The sequence below is a fragment of the Schistocerca nitens genome, chromosome 3 (genome assembly GCF_023898315.1).
Source record: "Schistocerca nitens isolate TAMUIC-IGC-003100 chromosome 3, iqSchNite1.1, whole genome shotgun sequence".
NCBI lineage: Eukaryota > Metazoa > Arthropoda > Insecta > Orthoptera > Acrididae > Schistocerca > Schistocerca nitens.
The window spans coordinates 363211515-363231758 of record NC_064616.1 but is presented as its reverse complement, the minus strand read 5'-3'; the positions used below and the strand labels follow the sequence as shown (position 1 = coordinate 363231758).

General features: G+C 36.2%; 1 protein-coding gene across 1 annotated transcript in view; it reads left to right on the top strand.

The window, feature by feature from the left end:
• The window catches only part of LOC126248310 (target of rapamycin complex 2 subunit MAPKAP1), a 114531-nt gene extending 99418 nt beyond the window's left edge, over window positions 1–15113 (top strand). Inside the window, exon 9 of the mRNA XM_049949183.1 lies at window positions 6437–15113. Within this exon, the coding sequence (XP_049805140.1) occupies window positions 6437–6810 (374 nt within the window). The 3' untranslated portion in view covers window positions 6811–15113. The remainder of the gene's footprint in view (window positions 1–6436) is intronic.
• The last annotated feature ends 5131 nt before the right edge of the window (window positions 15114–20244 follow it).

Below are 20244 nucleotides of genomic sequence, written 5' to 3'. Positions count from 1 at the left end.
ATTTTCCCACACTTCCAGTCAGCTATGATTGTTGCAACAGATAACTGTGTAACACAGAAGCCAACAGCTGTTCTGCAGTTAATAGCGTCTGCCACCAAACTGCAATAGTGGATGGTACTAACACTTTTAGATTACAACCTTATATTCATGAATGGAGAAACATAGATATCAGCGCCTTCACAAGATTAAAAAAAATTTCAAACATTACATACATTTTATTCAGAGTAATTGTCTAAAACAAGAGGAATTCATTATGAAGCTAAGATATTTTTAGTGACCCCAACAGAGATGGGTACCGTAACAGGCAATTCCTGCCTAATACCTGAAGAGAAGATGAAGATATTTTTAGTGAATTCTTTTTTTAAATCGAGTTAAGTGTGTTGCAGTATTAATACTGTGTGAAATGAAAAACTTAAGTTTTCTTCGTATAAAAATTAAGACATATATTAAAACACTAACTCGGTTATCAGATTTAGCACACTCTCATTTACACAATAATGTTTTTACAGCAACGAACTCAGACAACTCCATTCCTAGCTGCTGTATCTGACCCATAGCTAGAACATCTGAAACCTCTACAATAGACATGGCACATCTTACAGAATATGAAATAGGCCAAGCCCTGTGAATTCAAATGCTGTGTGCAAGTAGTAGACAGTGTGTCAAGTTCGATTGTAAAATTAAATTGTGACCCAAACTGAATGGTGAGATTAGTTCTACAATGGTGTATTGTTCTATTCATATGAGTCTACATTACCGATAGTGTAGTACATTTTTTCATTATGTTGTGCTGTCATTTTGGAGAGAAAAAGCAGTGTGACCTTTTCAGAGGAGAACCAAGAAATAAACAAAGTGCAATTTGTTTTGACAATCATACTCTTCCAGAGAAGGGTCCACAAGAAATTTCAGGAAACATCTATACATAGTGGCAGTCAGTAACAAAAGTAACAAGTAACAAATACTATGTAACAGATACACGTCTCATCACTATCAAATGAATACAGTACAGAATTTAGTTGTTAATTTTTATTGCCCTAGTCTAAACCATATGATATTTACTAGTCCAAATGGTATGATCGTATGTGTTGCAAAATTCTTTCTTACAAGTTAAGGTGACTTTTGTGAAAGGAAAATAGTTTGTATGTTCACCTACATTGGGTTTTGCCTAAGCAATGGTAATGAAGTGGAAATGATTACTTGGCAGCTTTTCTCGGCTGACAGACAGTCTGCGGACAAATGTCATTTACATGGATTCATAAAGCTAACAGTTTACTAAAAAAAAGTACCAAGGTTTTTGGGATATTCAAAATAGTTCAGTTATTTAGGCCACACAGTTTTTCATAACCTGTAAATTCTATTAGTTTTTTGAGAGTAAATTCACTATTTCATGCTTGTTACAACTGTCATATATTATGTTCCATTTTGTTTCTCACTTCAACTGTAGTTAACATCATTGATGTTTCCAGAATGAAATTTTCATTCTGCAGCGGAGTGTGCGCTGATATGAAACTTCCTGGCAGATTAAAACTGTGTGCCACTCTGAGACTTGAACTCGAGATCTTTGCCTTTCATGGACAAGTGCTCTACCGAGAAAGGCAAAGGTCCCAAATTTGAGTCTTAGTCCAGCGCACAGTTTTAATCTGCCAGGAAGTTTCTTCATTGATGTTTATCTTACAGTAATGCTGTTTTTGACTTTGTTACATATTTATTGGAGGTCCCATTCAACATGTGAAAGAGGCTGGTCTGGCAACTATTGAGGGAACAGCGTGCAAACAACTGGATATGGCTGTGCATGTTGGAATGAACGATGCGGTCATCTCGAGTCTGAAGTCGTACTTGTAGCTTTCAAGTGGTTGGCAGAGAGGGTTGAGAAGATCTGTTTTGCTCACAGAGTTTCAGCTAAGTTCGCAACCTGCAGTAATGTCCCCAGAACTGATGATAAAAATCTGAGTGTTATGAAAAAACTATATCAGTTTTAACAAGTATGTATAACAAATCAACTGAACCCAGTAGAGCGACACTTCATCAATTCCAAGTAATGATAGTTGTATGAGACCCAAAAGTATTAGGGTAGTTTTCAAAGAAATGCTCTTACCAATGAAACAGTTAAAATCCAAGTAATGAAACACAAAAGCATCTGCAACAATGTCCCAGTTTTGGAAGCACTCCAAAACGACAGTGGAGCTCATACAATACTAGGTATAAAAAAACTGCCAAAATGCCAATATTGACATCAGTGAGAATTTTTGGGGTAAGTTTAAGTGTATATTGAAAAGCTAGCATAATGGAAAAAGAAGGTGGTGTACACTTACAGAAGTAAGACAATCACAACACCAAGAAGGAATTGTGCAAATAAACAAAAGTTGGTAGGCATGTTTCTACATCTGAAAGATGATGTCTCTTCAAATTTTGTGCCAGTTGCATAAAGGTGGTACTAGTAGTGCGACTATGAGGATGCAAATCAGGTTTGCTTTAAATAAAAGCTGTAATAGTTGTGAGCATTAAGTTAGCTTTGAGATTGGACATGGTGAGTTAATGTTAGTCAAGAGTGCTTTTAAGATGACAAATAATGCCATTATCAACACCTCACTGAGTTTGAACAAGGTGATGTAATAGGGCTGCAAGAAGCTGGATGTCCCTTCTGCAGTACTGCAGAGAGACTTGGCACGAATGTAACCACTGTACACGAGTGCTGGTAGTGGTCGTCAAGGAAATGTGCGGTCGCAAGAAGACTGGCCACTGGATGGCCATGTGACACTACTGAGAGAGAAGACCGTTGTCTTCAGTGTACGGCTCTGGCACATCGTACTTCATATGCAGCAGCAATTTGAGCAGCACTTGGCATCACAGTGACACAATGAACTGTTACAAATCAAGTACTTCAAGGACAGCTCCGAGCCAGCTGCCCTGTAGTGTACATTCCACTGACCGCAAACTACCGTCACTTGTGATTTCAGTGATTATGGGCAAGAGCTCATTGGAGGGCAGGGTGGAGGTCTGATGTGTTTACTGATGAAAGCTGGTTCTGTGTTGGTCCCAACGATGGCCTTGTATTGGTTAGGAGGAGGCCGGTTGAGAGCCTGCAACCGACCTGTCTGCATGCTAGACACACTGGACCTATATCTGGGACTGTTCTGGGGCACAATTTTCTATGACAGCAGGAGCACTCTGGTGGTTCTCAGAAACCCTGACTGCAAATTTTTACATCAATCTGGTGATTCAAACTGTTGTGATGATGTATATGAACAGCATTCCAGGGAGCGTTTTCCAGCAGGATAACACTGACCCAAGTATTGTTGTGTAACCCAACATGCTCTACAAAGTGTCAACATGTTGCCTTGGCCTGTTCAGTCACCAAATCTGTCACCAGTTGAGCACATATGGGAAATCGTCAGATGACAACTCCAGCATCATCCACAACCAGCATTAACCGTTCCTGTACTGACCAATCGAGTGCATCAAGCATGGAATGCCATCCCTTAAACTGATATCCAGAATCTGTACAACACAATGCATGCACATTTGCATTCTCACAGTCAACATTCTAGTGGTTACACCAGTTTGTTTTTTTTTTTTTAATGTACCAGCATTTCGCATTTGCAATGTGTTATCTCATGCTTACGTTAACCCATGATTTTACAATGTAAATCACTTAAATATGTTGCCTAGAGAGAAGTATTTGCAAAATTTCATTACTCTACATTAATTATTTTTTTGATATTGTGATTTTTTGCCCATCTGTGTATTTGTTACAGTAAACACAACTCAAATTCACCAAGATAGAAATTGAAACTGCATGTGGTATTGTTTGGCTAAGATTCAGTATCAAGGTTGGTCAAAAAATTTTAATCGGATCTTTCTGTCACCCACTTCTCCACCCTCAGATGTAAGCAAAAGTTTTAAAGAAAATCTCATTTCGCTAGCATGAATGTTGCCCAATCGTGCTATCGTTGAAGACTTAAATATCCAACAATCAGTTGAGAAAATTACGGCTTTTTAAGGTGGTGGTCCTGACAAGAGATAAAACACTACTAAATGCACTCGTTCCAGAACCTACTTGTCATGGAAATATATTAAACCTAATGGCAACAAATAGAGCTGAGCTCCTTGAGAATGTCCATATTGAAACTGCCATCAGTGAACATGAGGCAGTTAGAGCATCAGTGATTAGTAAAGTCCAAAGGACAGCTGAAACAAGTAGGAAGATTTACATGGGTTGTAAGTTAGAATAAGAGGCAGTCATGTCACATCTCCAAGAGGACTCAAAATATTTACTTCTGGGCAGGAGCATATAGAACCTTGGCTCAAGTTTAAAAGAATAGTTGACAGTGCACTAGACAGATATGTACATAGCAGAAAAGTTCATGATGGGAGGAATAAAATCACTGTAAAGAAATTTGTAAAGAAACAGTGTCTTTTCTGTGATAGGTTTAAAACAAAGCATAGGACCATAGGTAGAATTATGTGAATGAAATTTATTTGGCTCTCAGCAGTGCATGAATCCTACAATGGCTACCATAACAGAATATTTTCAAAAGATCACTCACAAAGCCCAAATAAATTCTAGTCATGTGTAAATGCTGTAAGTAGTGCCAAAGTTAGTGTCCACATGTGTGGATGATATAGGAACTGAAACTGAGGGTAACAAAGTAAAATCAGAAAAACTGAACTCAATTTTCAGATATTCCTTTATTAAGGAAGATACAGATTTACTGTTGCACTTAACTTCTTGCACCACTGCAAAGATGATAACTATAGACATTGGTGAGAGTGGTGTTGAGAAACAGCTAAAATAGCTAATATTAAACAAGACTCCAGGCCCGATAGGATCCTGACAAGTATCTTTACAGGATCTGCAGCTCAGTTAGCTCCATTTAAACATAATATACCATAGATCCCTTTAACAAAAACTGTGCCCTGTGGTTGGTAATACGTACAGGCCACTTGTGTCTTCAAAAAGGGTAATAGATGTGGTCCTTAAAACTACTGTCCAATCTCATTGATGTCCATATGTTGTAGAATCATATAATTTACAATAAGCTCAAAAACAATGAGGTGCCTTGAAGTGAGCTCCTCCATACCACCCAGCATGGATTCAGAAAACATCCATTATGCAAAAGCCAACATGTGCTTATCTCACATGATGTCCTGACTGCCATGAATCAAGAAAGCAGATGAGTATCTCTTGACTTCCAAAAATCATTTGACTTGCTATCTCACCAATGTTTATTAACAAAAGTATGGAGAAGTAATTTCAGGCTTTCCCCAGGAAAGTGTGTTGGGGCCCTAGTTCTTCATGTTGTATATTAGTGACTTGGCAGAAAATATTAACAAATACCTCAAACTTTTCACAGATGATGAAATTATCTATAATGAAATAATGTTTGATAGAAACTGCATAAATATTCAGTCAAATCATGATGAGTTCAATGTAATGAAAATATTGGGAACTTACTTTAAATTTTCAGAAATTTATAACAGTGCACTTTTCAAAATGAAGAATAGTAGTATCCTATGTCTAAAATGCCAATGATTCACAGTTGAACTCACTCAACTCAGACAAATATCTGGGTGTGGCAATTTGTGGGGATATGAAATAAAAAATGTAAAAAATAAACACAGTGCCTGCTACTGGCAGAGGTAGAGTAGTTAATAACAGAACAGTTAAAAGTTTTGATGTTTGTTGAAATTTTTGTCTGACATAAGAATCTGTGAAGTAGCAGTCTGCTTCAGTTACAAATGATTGCTGCTAAACCATACTTTGATCAGCAATGTCTAATGTGATTTGTTTATTGTTGGAAGTTTTGTTTACTGCTGTAACATCTCAGTGCACATTGTTTTCTTGCACAAAACCATATAGTGTCTAATTGACATGAATAATTCTTCAATGAAATATTAAATAGGAAGTTGAGTAAGGGCTTTTAAACAAGAAACTTCTTTTATACAATTATTTGTCTTAAATCAAATGCTTTTTTTGCCTGACTACTTAAAGACTATAACTATAGATTTGAAGAGAAATGAGATGTCTGTCACTCACAGTGTGGATGTGTAGTAATATATACCTTTGTGAACTACCACTGGCATGAGACTGTTAGTAGGCATTGGCTTTTTTACAATGCACAGAATGTCTGTCTTGTATAATTGCATTATGAAGTTGGTAGCAATACTTTATTTATGATTTTGAGATTACGTGTATGTGCAACTGAAAAAATGCAGTTTGTTTTTAACAAAATCCTCTTCATTGCAATTCATTTCTCTAAATAATCAGTGTTAATGGAGATAGTATTTTTGCATCATCTAGTAATTAATATACAGTAGTTTGCTTTGTAGTAATAGTTTCAACTGGTGTTATAAATAAATTTAATATATGTAAAAATCTTCTGCTGTGATCTGCTATCAAGAGCAAAAATAAATTTATTGTATGCTTTTATCACAGGAATATCTGGAGAGAAAGTAGAGATTGACCCAGTTGTACAGCAGAAAGTGGCATCAAAATTCTGGGGGCGACAGAAAGCTGTAAGCTATGACATGGACAATGTAGCTGCTTGTGACCTCACAGACACAAAATCCGGTGGCCGTGCAACATTTCGTCTTGTATATCACCATGCACCATCAGCTGAGCAAAATCAGCCTGCAGCAGCCAGTTATAAGCACCATGATTTTGAAGCTGATCATGCAACAGCTGATGAAATTGTGCAGAAAGTCAATCATATTTTGGAATTAAGATCTAGTGTACGGAGAAAAGAATACCTCACTTTGCGGGAAAGGAAGTCTCACAGGCGGAAGAGTTTCCATCTTGGACCAAGATGATTATTAGAGTTAGTACTTAGGTATTTTGGTTATACAGATAAGTTATGTCTTCAGTCTTGTTTAGCTGTTAATCATTCCTAAGTACCCATGGAACCAGACAGTTACTGTTAGGATAATCTGATGAGTATTATGTTGTAATGTTCCTTTGGAAGTTCTCTTCCTTTTAACAAGTATAGTATTTTCATGAATGTGCCTGTTGACTCAGTCAAGTACTAAATACTACTGGTTCTGGACCACACATTTTGTGCATTATGGACATATAAATCTGCTATAAAATGTGTGATGCGGTTTTTCAGCTTTTTCCAGTGTACTTCATGTTGAAATAGTTCATGGGTGAACTATTTTGATATTAATAAGTATTTGTAAAATATGTAAAGAGTGAAATATTGTTACCTGGATAAAGGGACCTTGTGTGACTATTTTGAAACATTTTGTTGTTGTTTTACTATCTAATGTGACACAGTACTTAAATCCATCAGTATACCATAGATAAGAGTTTTGCTTTGTCTCATTAGTTTTAGAATTAGCAACTGTGTTTGCTGACAATGCTTAAATTTGAGATTTTTCAAAATACAGTACAGTTTTCTTTGAGTAGAGCTGCTGTTCGCTGGCTGAGTTTATCTAATTTCGATGTGTCCTTGCAGAACTTGAATATGTGATGATATTTTTTTAATATTTTATCTTCAAGTTTTAAGTGGGAGGGGAAGCAGTAAAATGTTTGTATATTTGCTAGGCAAATACTATGTCTATTTATTGGTAATTATATATGTAACTGTTAACATTGAAAGGAATGTTTTAAAGGACATTATGAGCATGATGCAAATTTTACGTGTGTAGTATAATGTACTATTCAGTTTTAGGGCTTAATACTCTATGATTACAAAATTATCTAGTAACAAATACATGTAATTATTTCATCTTAGCTGCTTTGTGAGTCCTGTTGCAGGAACTTTTAAGAGTGTTGTATTTAAAGGAACTATGTGTGAAATGTGGAATACCCATGACTTACAGATATTGCTACTCCCTCCCATTTTATTAAGTTTGTATTATATGAAATATTATAAATATAATTTTTTGCTACTGCTGTTATAGTTGTTAATACTGTGTGTTAATGTTAATGTTGTTGTGTTCAGAGAGTTTTGTATACAATTTGAACTGTTACTAAAGTCATTAATTTATTTATATATATGTATTTGTTTATTGATAATGCAGAAAATACAAATTATAACTTAATATCCATAACAGTGCCTAAACAATCAGAAACTATAATACACTGAGAAGATTAATGGTGTAAGGAAAGTACCAGTTGCAGGGGAAAGTTGCTCTTTAGGTTGGCGAGACGTAGTATGCCAGGCTAATGGCAGACAAACCAATGAAATCTGTTCTTGCAGTATAAGTGTACTTCGTTTGTTTGTTTATTTTACTCTAAATTGTTTTACATTTTTAAGAGATGTGTTAAATGAAAAGGGATTTTATATTGTTTCACAATGTACTTATTGCATAAACTGACATCAGTTGATTGCAATTGTTCAGTGTAGTTGTCATAAACTTAGTGCTTCTATGCCAGCTTTACATAATAATCACATGTATGCTGCAGGAAATAAAATTTTGCAATCCAGTATACATTTATTTAGAATAACTTCTTCATCATGTTTCTGCTTTTAATTGTTTTGTTCGGTAACCCACAAGATATGAAAATCTGATTCTAAGAGATCTGGTGAGTGTATAAGCAGAGGGAACATGATAAACTGAAACAACTAATGCCAGTTAACTTCGTTGTTCTAACACTACCAACATCTTGTTTTGGAGAAACATTTTACTGTCATCATTCCAAATATTTCTTTAGAAGTACCAGGTTTTTTTAGTGATGCTAAACACACTGCACCTTTTTGTCTTATAGCATGACCTTGTGTGCAGCCAGAAAAAAGTTAATATGGTTTGGTCTACTTATGATACTATCATATTATCATCACCATCATCATAATCATCATCTAGCTATCTCTTACTATCAGAAACAGTCTAGTGTGAAAGTGATTAATCTTTCATCTAATACAAAGGGCAAGTATGGATAGGTTTTGGTTAAGTTAAGGAAAATATGGTTTATGCAATCTTTTTGAAACAAACTGAAATGGATGGTGTAATGGCTGAGCTAACATTGTTGTCAAATAATGATCGCTCCTCCTTAACAGTGAGTTAATCGTTTTCCTGTATCATTTTGTCAGAAGTTCTTTCCCAGATTGACATGTGGGAAGTTTTCAGTGTTAGGATCAGCTTTCAAACTCGGTGCTTTCTTTTTCATTTCTTTACCTGTCGTCACACAGTTCCTCATCTGCAACTCAGTCAGTTTTCATTATTCCACATTTACATTTATTAATTTGCAGCAATTACAATCCTTCATGTGCCCAAAGTTGTTCCCTGTCCAATATGAGTCCGGCAATTGTTGCAAATGACCTGAAAACTGGAAATAAAGAAGAAAAAAAAAGTTTATTTTCATAGTGAATCAAATTTATTTCTGAACACAAATAGAGATAGCAAAATACTTGCATAGAGAAAAGGTAAAATCTGTGGCACAAGCATGCGACCTGGCTATTGATCTGACTGCAGGGAGAGTTCAGTCTTTCTTTGCCATAGCACTAGGAGGGGGAGGGTGGCAGGCACATTGCACCAGCCACCTTTTAACCCTCAAACTGATCCCCCAGTACTCATTTGATAGCAGACTGAGTGGAGCTGGGGTCATCGTGGAGAAAGTGGAACGAGGAAAAATCCCCACCTCTATCCGGGATTGAACTCGGGACCCCCAGAGCCACTAGACAATCACAGCATCAAGTACTTGCGTACTGTCTGTCCAATATTAATTGAGCAGTGGTGGTGGTCTTTTATATTCTGGGATAGCAAATTTTTTGTTGTTTAATCCAGAATGCATACATGTTAACAGATCTTCAATATTGTTGAGCAGACTGTTGGTACAGTCTCCCACTGTGTCAGCAGAATGTATTTTTACCTCCTAAAAGTCAACCCATCTTCGTCCATTTACCCATGACAATAAGAATCTGTAATACACATTAGCTAATTTTTGTGTGAAGTAAAACAATATTGTAAAATAGTCATTTCAAGCAGAGAATTCTAAACTTCATTTAACAATAAAATGAAATGTAAAATTCATTTGTTTGTTATAAAGCCATCAACGACATAATTATTGTGGAATAAGGATTGGTAAAATTTAAATAATTTAGGAGTTAAAGGAGTTAAAGGAGACGACATATCGAATAGCAGAAGCATTGGGTCATCGACAAACACACACAAAATGAGTGAAAACTTCGCTAGCATTTGGGAGAAAGTGTTTGATGAGTGATCACGAGCACGCCCCCCCCCCCCCCCCACACACACACACACACACACACACCCCTGTGCACCTATAGTGTGCTGCCTGGATAGACAGTTCAGCAGATGGACTGGATTTGGGATTGTGTTGGGTTGAATGGGTAGAGGGAGAAAGAGGCTGGAAGCAGGAAGGGAGTTAGAGATGGATAGCTGGCAGCTCAGAGGGAGGTAACAGATGTGCAGGCTAGGAATGTGAGAGGAAGGGGTGGCAGGTGTGTGGGCTAGGCATGCAGCGCAAGAGTACTGCCATAGACAGACACTATCCCCCAAACCTAGTCCATAAACAGATTTCCCGTGTCATATCCTCACACCCCTAATCCTCCCACCACACCCAAGAATCGGCTGCAAATGAGCTTCCCCCTCACCAGCCAATATCACCGTAGACTGGAGCTATTGAACCATGTCTTTCAACAGGGCTTTGATTATTTGTTATCATGCCTGGAAATGATGAACGTCCTGCCAAAGATCCTCCTCACACCTAATGTGATATTGTGTCATCCACCCAATCTACACATCCTTGCCCATTCTTATGCCACTCCCACCACCACCCCCTTGTTCACATGGGTCATATCCTTGTGGAAGACCCACATACAATACCTGTCTGATTCGTGCATGCAGCGCACCCTACTCTACTCTAGTCTAGTCTAGTCTAGTCTAGTCTAGTCTAGTCTAGTCTAGTCTAGTCTAGTCTAGTCTAGTCTAGTCTAGTCTAGTCTAGTCTAGTCTAGTCTGCTGGTCACAGGCTTGTCCTACCCCATCAGAGGCAGGGCTACCTGCGAAAGCAGTTGTAGGATATACTAGCTCTGCTGCAATAATTGCATAGCATTTTATATCGGCATGACCACCAACATTTTTCCACCAGAATGAATGGCTACTGACAAACTATGGCCGAGAACAAAGTTGACCACTTTGTGGCACAGCACATTGCTGAGCACAACATGTTTGAGGTCAGTATCTGCTTCACAACCCATATCAGCTGACTCCTTTTCTGTAGTACCGGCTTTTCTGATTAACATAGATGAGAGTTAGCCTTGGAACACGTCTTTCAATACTATAATCCTCCTGGCCTCAATCTCAGCCAACCCATTCTCCACACACCCTCCATCTAACACTTTACCCTTTGTCTGTCCTATCACTTCCTCCCAATCCAGGCCTTCACACCATCTTCTTCGTGCACCGCACCTCATCATCTCCGGTCCCCATGTGCCACATGCTTAGCTTGGGCACCTGGCACCCTTCATTCCGACATTAGTAGCCTGCACACTTGCTGCCTTCCTCTGAGCCACTAGCTATCTGTCCCCAACCCCTCCTCCAGCTTTCTGCCTCTTTCTTCCTCTACCCACCCAACTCGACACAACCCTCAACCCAGGCCACCCACTGAATTGACTGTCTTGCTGGTACGATGTAGTTGGTGCACTGGTTGTGTGTGTGTGTGTGTGTGTGTGTGTGTGTGTGTGTGTGTGTGTGTGTGTGTGTCACACTCTTGCCCATCAGAGGATTTCATATAACAAAAGCTATCAAAGTTTTCATTCTCTTTTGTGTGTGCAGATCGACGACTCAATACTTCTGTTCATTGAGTAGTCTCCTTTATTCCTAAATTATTTAATTTTTGCCAGATTTGGAAAAAAATGTCACAGTTAACAAGCAGTGAAGGATTATATTTTGACTTTTTCAATCGTAAATAAATTGCAGTTTAGAGAACTGTGACTGAATGAGTTAAATTTATTGTCCAGAGATACACCTGCTCAGTCACTCTGCTACAAAATATGTTAATCTTTACTATGCATTTTTCATGTATGCATCACATTTAACACTGATCACGTGGTTTTCAGCCAAGTTCATTATCTTATTAACTGAACATCTGCAGCCTACCACATGGTACAATGACACTATGAATCATATCATATGCCATGTTAGTCATTTAGTGACAGTAGTATAAACACTGTGGTCAACATGTAACAACTATGTGTGTTAGCTGCCAGAAAACTGGTAGTTACATAATTGCACAAAGTTATTGATGTCACTGACACTATATTTATTGAACACATACAGTAAACAATATGATTTTGCAGTAGCCAAAAGATGTACTTCAAATTTCTGAACAATGCACACAGGGTGGCATAAATTAATAGATTGCACAGTTTTGACTTAGCAGATGTATACATTTATTGACTATAAAATAAACAGAGTTTTGTTAAATCAGTGTCTATTAGTTCAACATAGGTTTTGTGTGCAGTTTTGAATTATGTTTGTGTGGCTGTCAGAACTTGGGGATCTCATTACGTATGTCATTTTCAGTAAACAAATCATGTTCAGGGATGGAGGCAATTTCATTGCATTGAAAAACTTGGATACTGTTAAGATTTTTGTAGAGACTAAAATTTAGACTGGAATTATTGTTGATAGTAAATGAAAGACCTGGTACTTACGGAGTGTTCCAATAATTTTGTTACAAATGATGGAAAGCCCATTTTCCAATTTGAGATGTCATGTGTTTTAATGTTTTTATACATTTCCCTCAATGTTTTGAATATGAACACTGCAGTTTTGTAAGTACCCCTGTTGGGGTTGTGTTTAGTTTTAGAATTGTGGTCTGCATTGTGGGTAATTGTTGCCCAAGACAATGCTGTTCAGCATTGATCTAGAAAACACACAGTTTTATGCTGTGCAGTCTGAAATGGACATAAACAGATTTTATGTGAGTGTTTTGGTGCTGGTATGTTATTAAGGCTAAAACCATTGTTACATGTGAATTTTGTACAGACTTCTATCTAGGTATTTGGTGATGTAGAATGTAGTTCTATTTTTAGATAGCCATAACAAAAACAAAACATTTGTTTAAGCAATAGTTAAAAAGTATATAAAAGGTTGATATTTGGTGTTCAGAAAATATTCAGTGTGTTTTGCAACAGATGTGTTTTATGTAATTACCTGATTGAGTACTTGAGTTGCACGTCTATTGTTTTGGCTTTCATGACTTTTTTTAATTGTTAAGAACTAAGTAGCACCTCATGTTCACTGATCTTGACTGCTGCAGAACAGTGCAATGTGGCTATCATAATTCAGGTATTTTGTGAAGACTAAAATATTTTATAATACTGTACACTGTGAACACACAGACCTTATTTTATTGAATGACACTTTTAATAATACATGTTTTATGTCCTCTAAAGAGGTTTTTATTATTTAACTATGAATTAAATGAATACATTAACTGCAACCTATCACATTATGGGGAGTACTTTGAGCTTCCAAATTGTCCAACAATGTAATAGTGTTTCTCTTTTTTACAGTTAATTTCTAATGCAAAAACATTTTTGTGGAAGCAGATGCAGAATTTCAGGACATACATCTGCACACTGGAGCCCGCCTTTGCATGATAACAGAAATAAATATCTTGAATCACCCTTTCCTTCGGTATCCAGAGTCACCCATTAGTGTCATGGGTTCATAACCATTTTCATGTTTCATGATGTTATATCAAGTTACAGTTTGAGTAGCCGTGTTCAGTTTTATTGCCTGACACCTCTACAGGTGTATTTGGAACACTTGTTGACACTCGCGTTCGGGAGGACGGTGGTTCAATCCCATGTCCGGCAATCCTGATTTAGGTTTTCCGTGATTTCCCTGAATCACTCCAGGCAAATGCTGGGATGGTTCCCTTGAAAGGTCATGGCTGATGTCCTCCCCCATCCTTCCCTGATCCGATCAGACCAATGACCTTGCTGTCTGGTCTCCTTCCCCAAACAACCCAACCCCAACCCCAACTTGTTGACACCTTAATGTTCTAATGCATGTCTTTGTCTGTTGACTATGTTAATGGAAGTTCCTTGGTGGAATATTAATAATAGAAAGAGCAAAAGTATAATTCAAGTGTTAATAGGAACATATGTAAGACTAAAATCATTGCTAAGCTTTCAAACATTGTTTTCCTTTAGAATTAACTAAACAACACAGATACAGATATGTACATCTACACAGCTATATTGAACCAGGCTGATTGGTGTGTGTGTGTGTGTGTGTGTGTGTGTGTGTGTGTTTGTTTGTTTGTTTGTTTGTTTGTTTGGGGGGGGGTGAGTATATGCTCAGGTGTGTGTTTGTTTTATTATTATTTTAATAATAACTGATTGGATATGAGAAACTACATTTTTGCCGCTTATTTAATTGATTATTTATTTTTGCCTACTGGGTTTTGGGTTATTATACTAAACAATGGGCTAATGAACTGAAACCTTGATTGCAAAAATAGATGGTCAAACAAGTGGCAAATAATGTGTTTTTTCCATGTAGTAATGTTTTTCTGAGTATCCATAATGAAGTGTCAACAGTCAAATGATTTTTTGGAGAAAGTGTTTATAGTGACAATATTATGTGAATTTTTTACAATAATGCATCAACATTACACACATTTATTCAAGAAACTTCATACTCTTTCCAAAACAAGCACCATGTCTGTTCAATATGTATGGGACAGAACAGCCCCTTCTCTTTTATAACACAATCAGAAATAAACATAGGGTTAACTCCAAAAACCAAACCCTTTGCCAATAGGACATCTACGTGGATACTCTGCAAATCACATTTAAATATATTCAGCAGGTTTTTACCACTGAAACGAATAACTAAAAAACTTAAAGATTTTGTATAGTTAATGTTTTTCATTGTTTTTCAGTACGTGTCTATATGTAATTCTGAGATACTGCTTAAATGATTTATTCTGTGTGTGTTCGTTTGTGATGTTCACAAGTGTCCTTATGAACAGTATGTACATAAACCCACTTATAAACTTACTTTATAACAGTAATTTTGTATAAGTTTTGTATGCTTATGTTGCTCAGCTTTTGCACAATGTAAATGCAATTCATGATTATTTTATGTGTATAAAAGTATTCATATACAAAATATAAATAATTATGAAATAATCTACCAGCAAATTATTCTTTGGAATATGCTCTGCGTTGGAGGTGTGAAGAAGGTAATGTTAAAGTTTTAACAATGGAATGACCAGTGTGTGTGTGTGTGTGTGTTTTCAAAATTTGCGGTGGTGGTGGTGGTGGTGGTGGTGGTGGGGGCTATGCATTTGTTGTTTTCATGTTTGAAGTAGCTCATCTACATTTTGTGTTTATTTCTATTTGTTTTTTGTCTTATCATTTAGCAGTGGGCAGTCTCCAACAAAAATAAAAATTTTTATAATTGTGTAATGACAGTAACTGTTTCACCAAACAAGAATTTTTTTAAACAAAAAAAAATAAAATAGAAATAACTGTGATCTGGAGTGTGCTGCATTTTCATACCACAGTGCTAGACATGAACTCAGTTTCAAAAAATCAGACTACACATCTGAGCTGCTTAAAAAGTTATGACACAAAATTTTCATTTGATAGGGCCAAAACTGAGGCAATTATTGTTATATCTAGTGAAAAATACAACTGAATAAAGTAAGTTTTAATGTTTCAGTAAACAGTTAAGACTTTTTAAGTAATTTAAAAAAATATTTCCTGGTTTAGGCCCAAAAAAGTGTGACAAGCCTACCTACTAGTAATGTTACGTCTTCTGTAGCATTAGTTATAAAAGTATAAATAAGTGCAATTTACTACATACTGTGGTCCACTGCTGACTGAAGTGAAATTTTGTAAGAGGATAGATCAATTAGATCAATGCCTGGGCATAACATTTCTAATGCTGACACGTTGTATTTTGTGATTTCTTTTGTTTAGGCTTGCTTTGAAAAATGTGAACTAACTTCAGTTTTTCCCCTGGACAACTTAATCTTCAGACTGGAACATTATTAAGCATCTATAGTTCCTTTTTGCAGCAGATAATTTGTTGGTGTTTTCTTTCCCCACCATCACTCATGGAACGTGTGTACTGTATCTGATAATGAGTTGTATGAAATTCCTCTAGAAATTATAAAACATGTGACAAATTACAGCTGTATTACAGTCTTAATTATTACTGAGCATCTTATTACTTTTGTTCATTCTGGTGCCACGTAAGATTTGTTATATGATCTTAATTTTCCATCACTTCTTAGAAAACATAGTAGATTCAGATTTTGCAGTAAACGTGTCTAACCTTGCACCTTGACTACATTTATGAAGGCATCAAAGAATCCTGACACTATTAAGATGATAAGTTGGTGTACACCATATGTATGTATAATATAGACACTCAGAGAAGTTAAATGAGAATAATTGGAAGAAAGGTCATATTGATTTTACAAAACCCTGTAAGATAAATTTATTGAACTGGTTTTCATTGTAGATTGTTCAACTGTTCTACTGCTCCCATTGTATCTCTTGCAGGAATAATGAAACTGATGTGTATAGGTGTGTGCAAGTAGTAATTTATCCCTTTCTTCATATATCAGTAAAATAGGACAGGATGTGGCTGATATTGGTACAAAGTACCCAATGCATCATACAAGAGACTTGGGGTGGATGTAGATAGATTTAGGAAGATTTGATAGTACAGTGTGCAGTTGAATTGATGCTTACTTCAGTAACCGTAATGTATTATCACACTCAAGGTCTGATGTCAAATTGACCATAGACTATATTGCTTACATGAAACAATAGGCTTTGATTAAAACACTGGTTATTAGATATCTTTTGTGACATAACAAAAGCTTTTGAACAGTACTGACTGATATTCAAAAAATTACAAGATTATGTTATCATGCAAAAGTCATGCATTTAGTTTCTCTATTATTTATGCAGTAGGAAACGAGGTCACTTTACACTGCTTCAAAATAGGTTTCTTTCATGTAATAAAGTTTCTCAAAATTTCCACAGTGAAGTTATCAGTAACCAAATGATTCATTGAAGAAAATGTTTTGGATTAAGAGTATTATGAGAATGTAACATTATTACACAAATTTATTCGAGTAACTTCATTCTTGTTCCAAACTTGCACCATCTCATTACATTATGTGTATGGAACAAAGCAGTCCCTAATCGTGTTACATAATGCAATCAGAAATAAACATAGGGCTAATTGTAGAAATCAAAACCTTTGCCAAGAGATATGTACTGATGTTTGTTAGTGATTCCTACCCACCACCTTTTACACATTACAGCAATAGAAATTGTTCTGTAACATAGGAGTTGTCAAAGAGAAAAATTTATTCAGTGTGTTTTCAAATTTTACTTTGCTAACTGTAAGACATTTTATATCCCTGGGTAAGTTATCAAAAACTTTGGTTGTAGCATAGTGTACTCCTTTTCGTGCTAAAGACAATCTAAATGTGGAGTAATGAGTGTCATTTTTCCTTCTGGTTTTGTAGTTATGTATATCATTGTTCGTTTTGAACACCATTGGATTGTTTACAGCAGACTTCATGAGGGAATAAATATACTGTGAAGCAGTAGTCAGAATTCCCAACATCTAAACAGATGTCTACAAGGGAATTGTGAGTCTGCGCAACACATTACTCTTACCTCATGTTTTTGAGCAATGAAAACTTTCTTTAATAAATATGAGTTACCCTGAACATTATTCCATATGACATTAGAGTATAAAAATATGCAAAATATGTCAACTTACTGATTTCTCTCTCCCCAGGATTTGCAATGAGTCTAGCTGCAAATGTGGCTGAACTAAGTTAAGAGTTCCAAAATGTGTTTTTTTTTCACTTTAAACCCTATCTACAGTAAGTTTACACCTTACTTTTTATTTCTTCAGCATGTATTACACTCGGTAGTAGTACCCCTAGATGTGCAGGACTGAATATTGTGTGTGTTTTTAAAATTGAGGGTGAGACCGTTCACAGAGAATCAGTCAGCGATACTTTTAAGAACATTGTTTACTATTTCTTCGGTTTCTGTATGCATGCTTGGATTGACTACAATACTAGTTTCATAAAAAAAAAGCTATTTATGCTTGTTGTGTATTAAGTGAAAGACCATTTCGGTACATGAGGAACAATAGTGGACCTAAGATTGAGATTTGTGGAACCCCATTCATGATTTTTCTCCCCAGTCAGAATAATGTCCCTGGACAACATTTTTTTTTTCGGGTGTGACATTATCCGCTAAGTGGCTATACTACCAATCCCATAAAACTTCAATTTATCTAGGAGAATATTGTGATCCACACAGATACATAGGTCACAGAAAACACCAACCAGCACTGTTTTATTATTTAATGCTTTTAAAATAAGTAAATAAAAATAAAATTAAAAAAATCTTTATACTTGTTCAGCATGTAGCCATATTTAAAAATCAAGTTGTGATGTGTATGTAAAATGACTTTTTTTTTTTTTCAAGTCTTTAAGATTTGTTGTGCAAATGATCTGTGGAACATGACACTAGTTAACTTAGAGCATGCCAGCTGAGTTCAGCAGGTTTTAGCCACTCTAAGTAATAATAAACACTACGATTTTGTATAGTTCACATTTTTCATTTGAGGTGCCCACAAAGATTCTGTACCTGTACTGGAACGAGTAAAATTTGTAAAATATCTGTTCAGAGAGCATTAAAGTGGAACGACCACGTAAAGCTAGTTGTAGGAAAAGCAGATTCCATACTGAGATTCATTAGAAGTATCCCAAAGAAGTGCCGTTCAAAATATTTTTTAGGTAATTCTTGCGTGTTTCTCATCAGTCTGGGACCCAGACTAAAGTGAATGAATAGAGGAGTTCCAAGAAAGGGTACACATTTTGTTATGGATTTGTATAGGAAACACAAGTGCATTACAGAGATCATCAACAAACTGCAGTGACAGATACTGTAAGTAAGGTACTCTTGACCATGGGTAAGTTTACTGTTAAAATTCCAAATGCATATAGTGCAAGACTGATAGAAAGTGCAAAATGACAAACAAAGCCCTGTTAAAGGACAAGTGCAAGGCTGTAGAAGCACTTCCTGACTGGGAAAAATGGGTGCCACATATAGAATATCAAAAGCTTATATGGAATGCTAGTGCTAAGCAAAGAATGGAAAGGTGAAAGGAATTTATGGAAGGGCTATACAAGGAAGATTAACTTTAAGACAGCAGTTTGAAATGAAGATGAAATGGAAAATATGATACTATGAGAGGAATCTGGCGAAGCACTGAAAGGCATACATTGAAACAAGGTCCATTGGAGTAGACTACATTCCCTCCATCCAGCTGCGACAAAACTATCCTACATGGTGAACAAGATATATGAAGCCAGAAAGAAATACCCTTGGACTTCAAGAAGAATGTAATAATTCCAATTCAAATAAGATAGTTGCTGACAGATGTAAATATTATTGAAGTATTAGTTTAATAAGTCATACTTGCAGAAGAGTAGGAATACTGGTAGAAGCTGACCTCTGGGAAGATCAGTTTGGGTTCCAGAGAAATGTACACCTGAGGCAATACTGATCCTACATCTTGTCTTAGAAGAAAGATTAAAGACAGAATAACCTATGCTTATAGCATTTGAAGGCTTAAAGAAAGCTTTTGACAAATTTCACTGGACTACACTGACATTCTGAATGTAACTGGGGTAAAATACAGAGAGTGAAAAGTAATTCACAACTTGTAACTGCAGTCTGGTTTCTGTACAAGAATTGAAGGATGTGGAAGGGAGGCAGTAATGAGAATGGAGTGAGATAGGGTTATAAACTATCTGCAATGTTGTTCAGTCTGTACACAGAGGGAGCTGTGAAGGAAACAAAAGAGAGACTTGGAGAAGAAATTCAAGTTGAAGGACAAGAAATTAAAATTTTGAGGTGTGCTGACAGTCATTCTGTTGGAGACTGCGATGGACTTGGAGAGCAGTTGAATGGAAAGAGTAGTGCCTTGTAAAAGAGGATACAAAATGAACACCAGGAAAAGCTAAACAAGGGTAATGAACTATAGTCTGTTTAAATCAGGTTATGCTGATAGAACTAGATTAGGAAATGAGACACAAGAAATAGTGAGTTTTGCTATTTGGGTAGCAGAAAACTGATGATGAGCAAACTAGAGATGATATAAAATGCAGATTAGCAACAGCAAGAAAAGAATTTCTGAAAAATAGAAACTTGTTAGCACTGAATATAAATTTTAAATGCTACAAAATCTTTTCTGAAGGTATTTGAA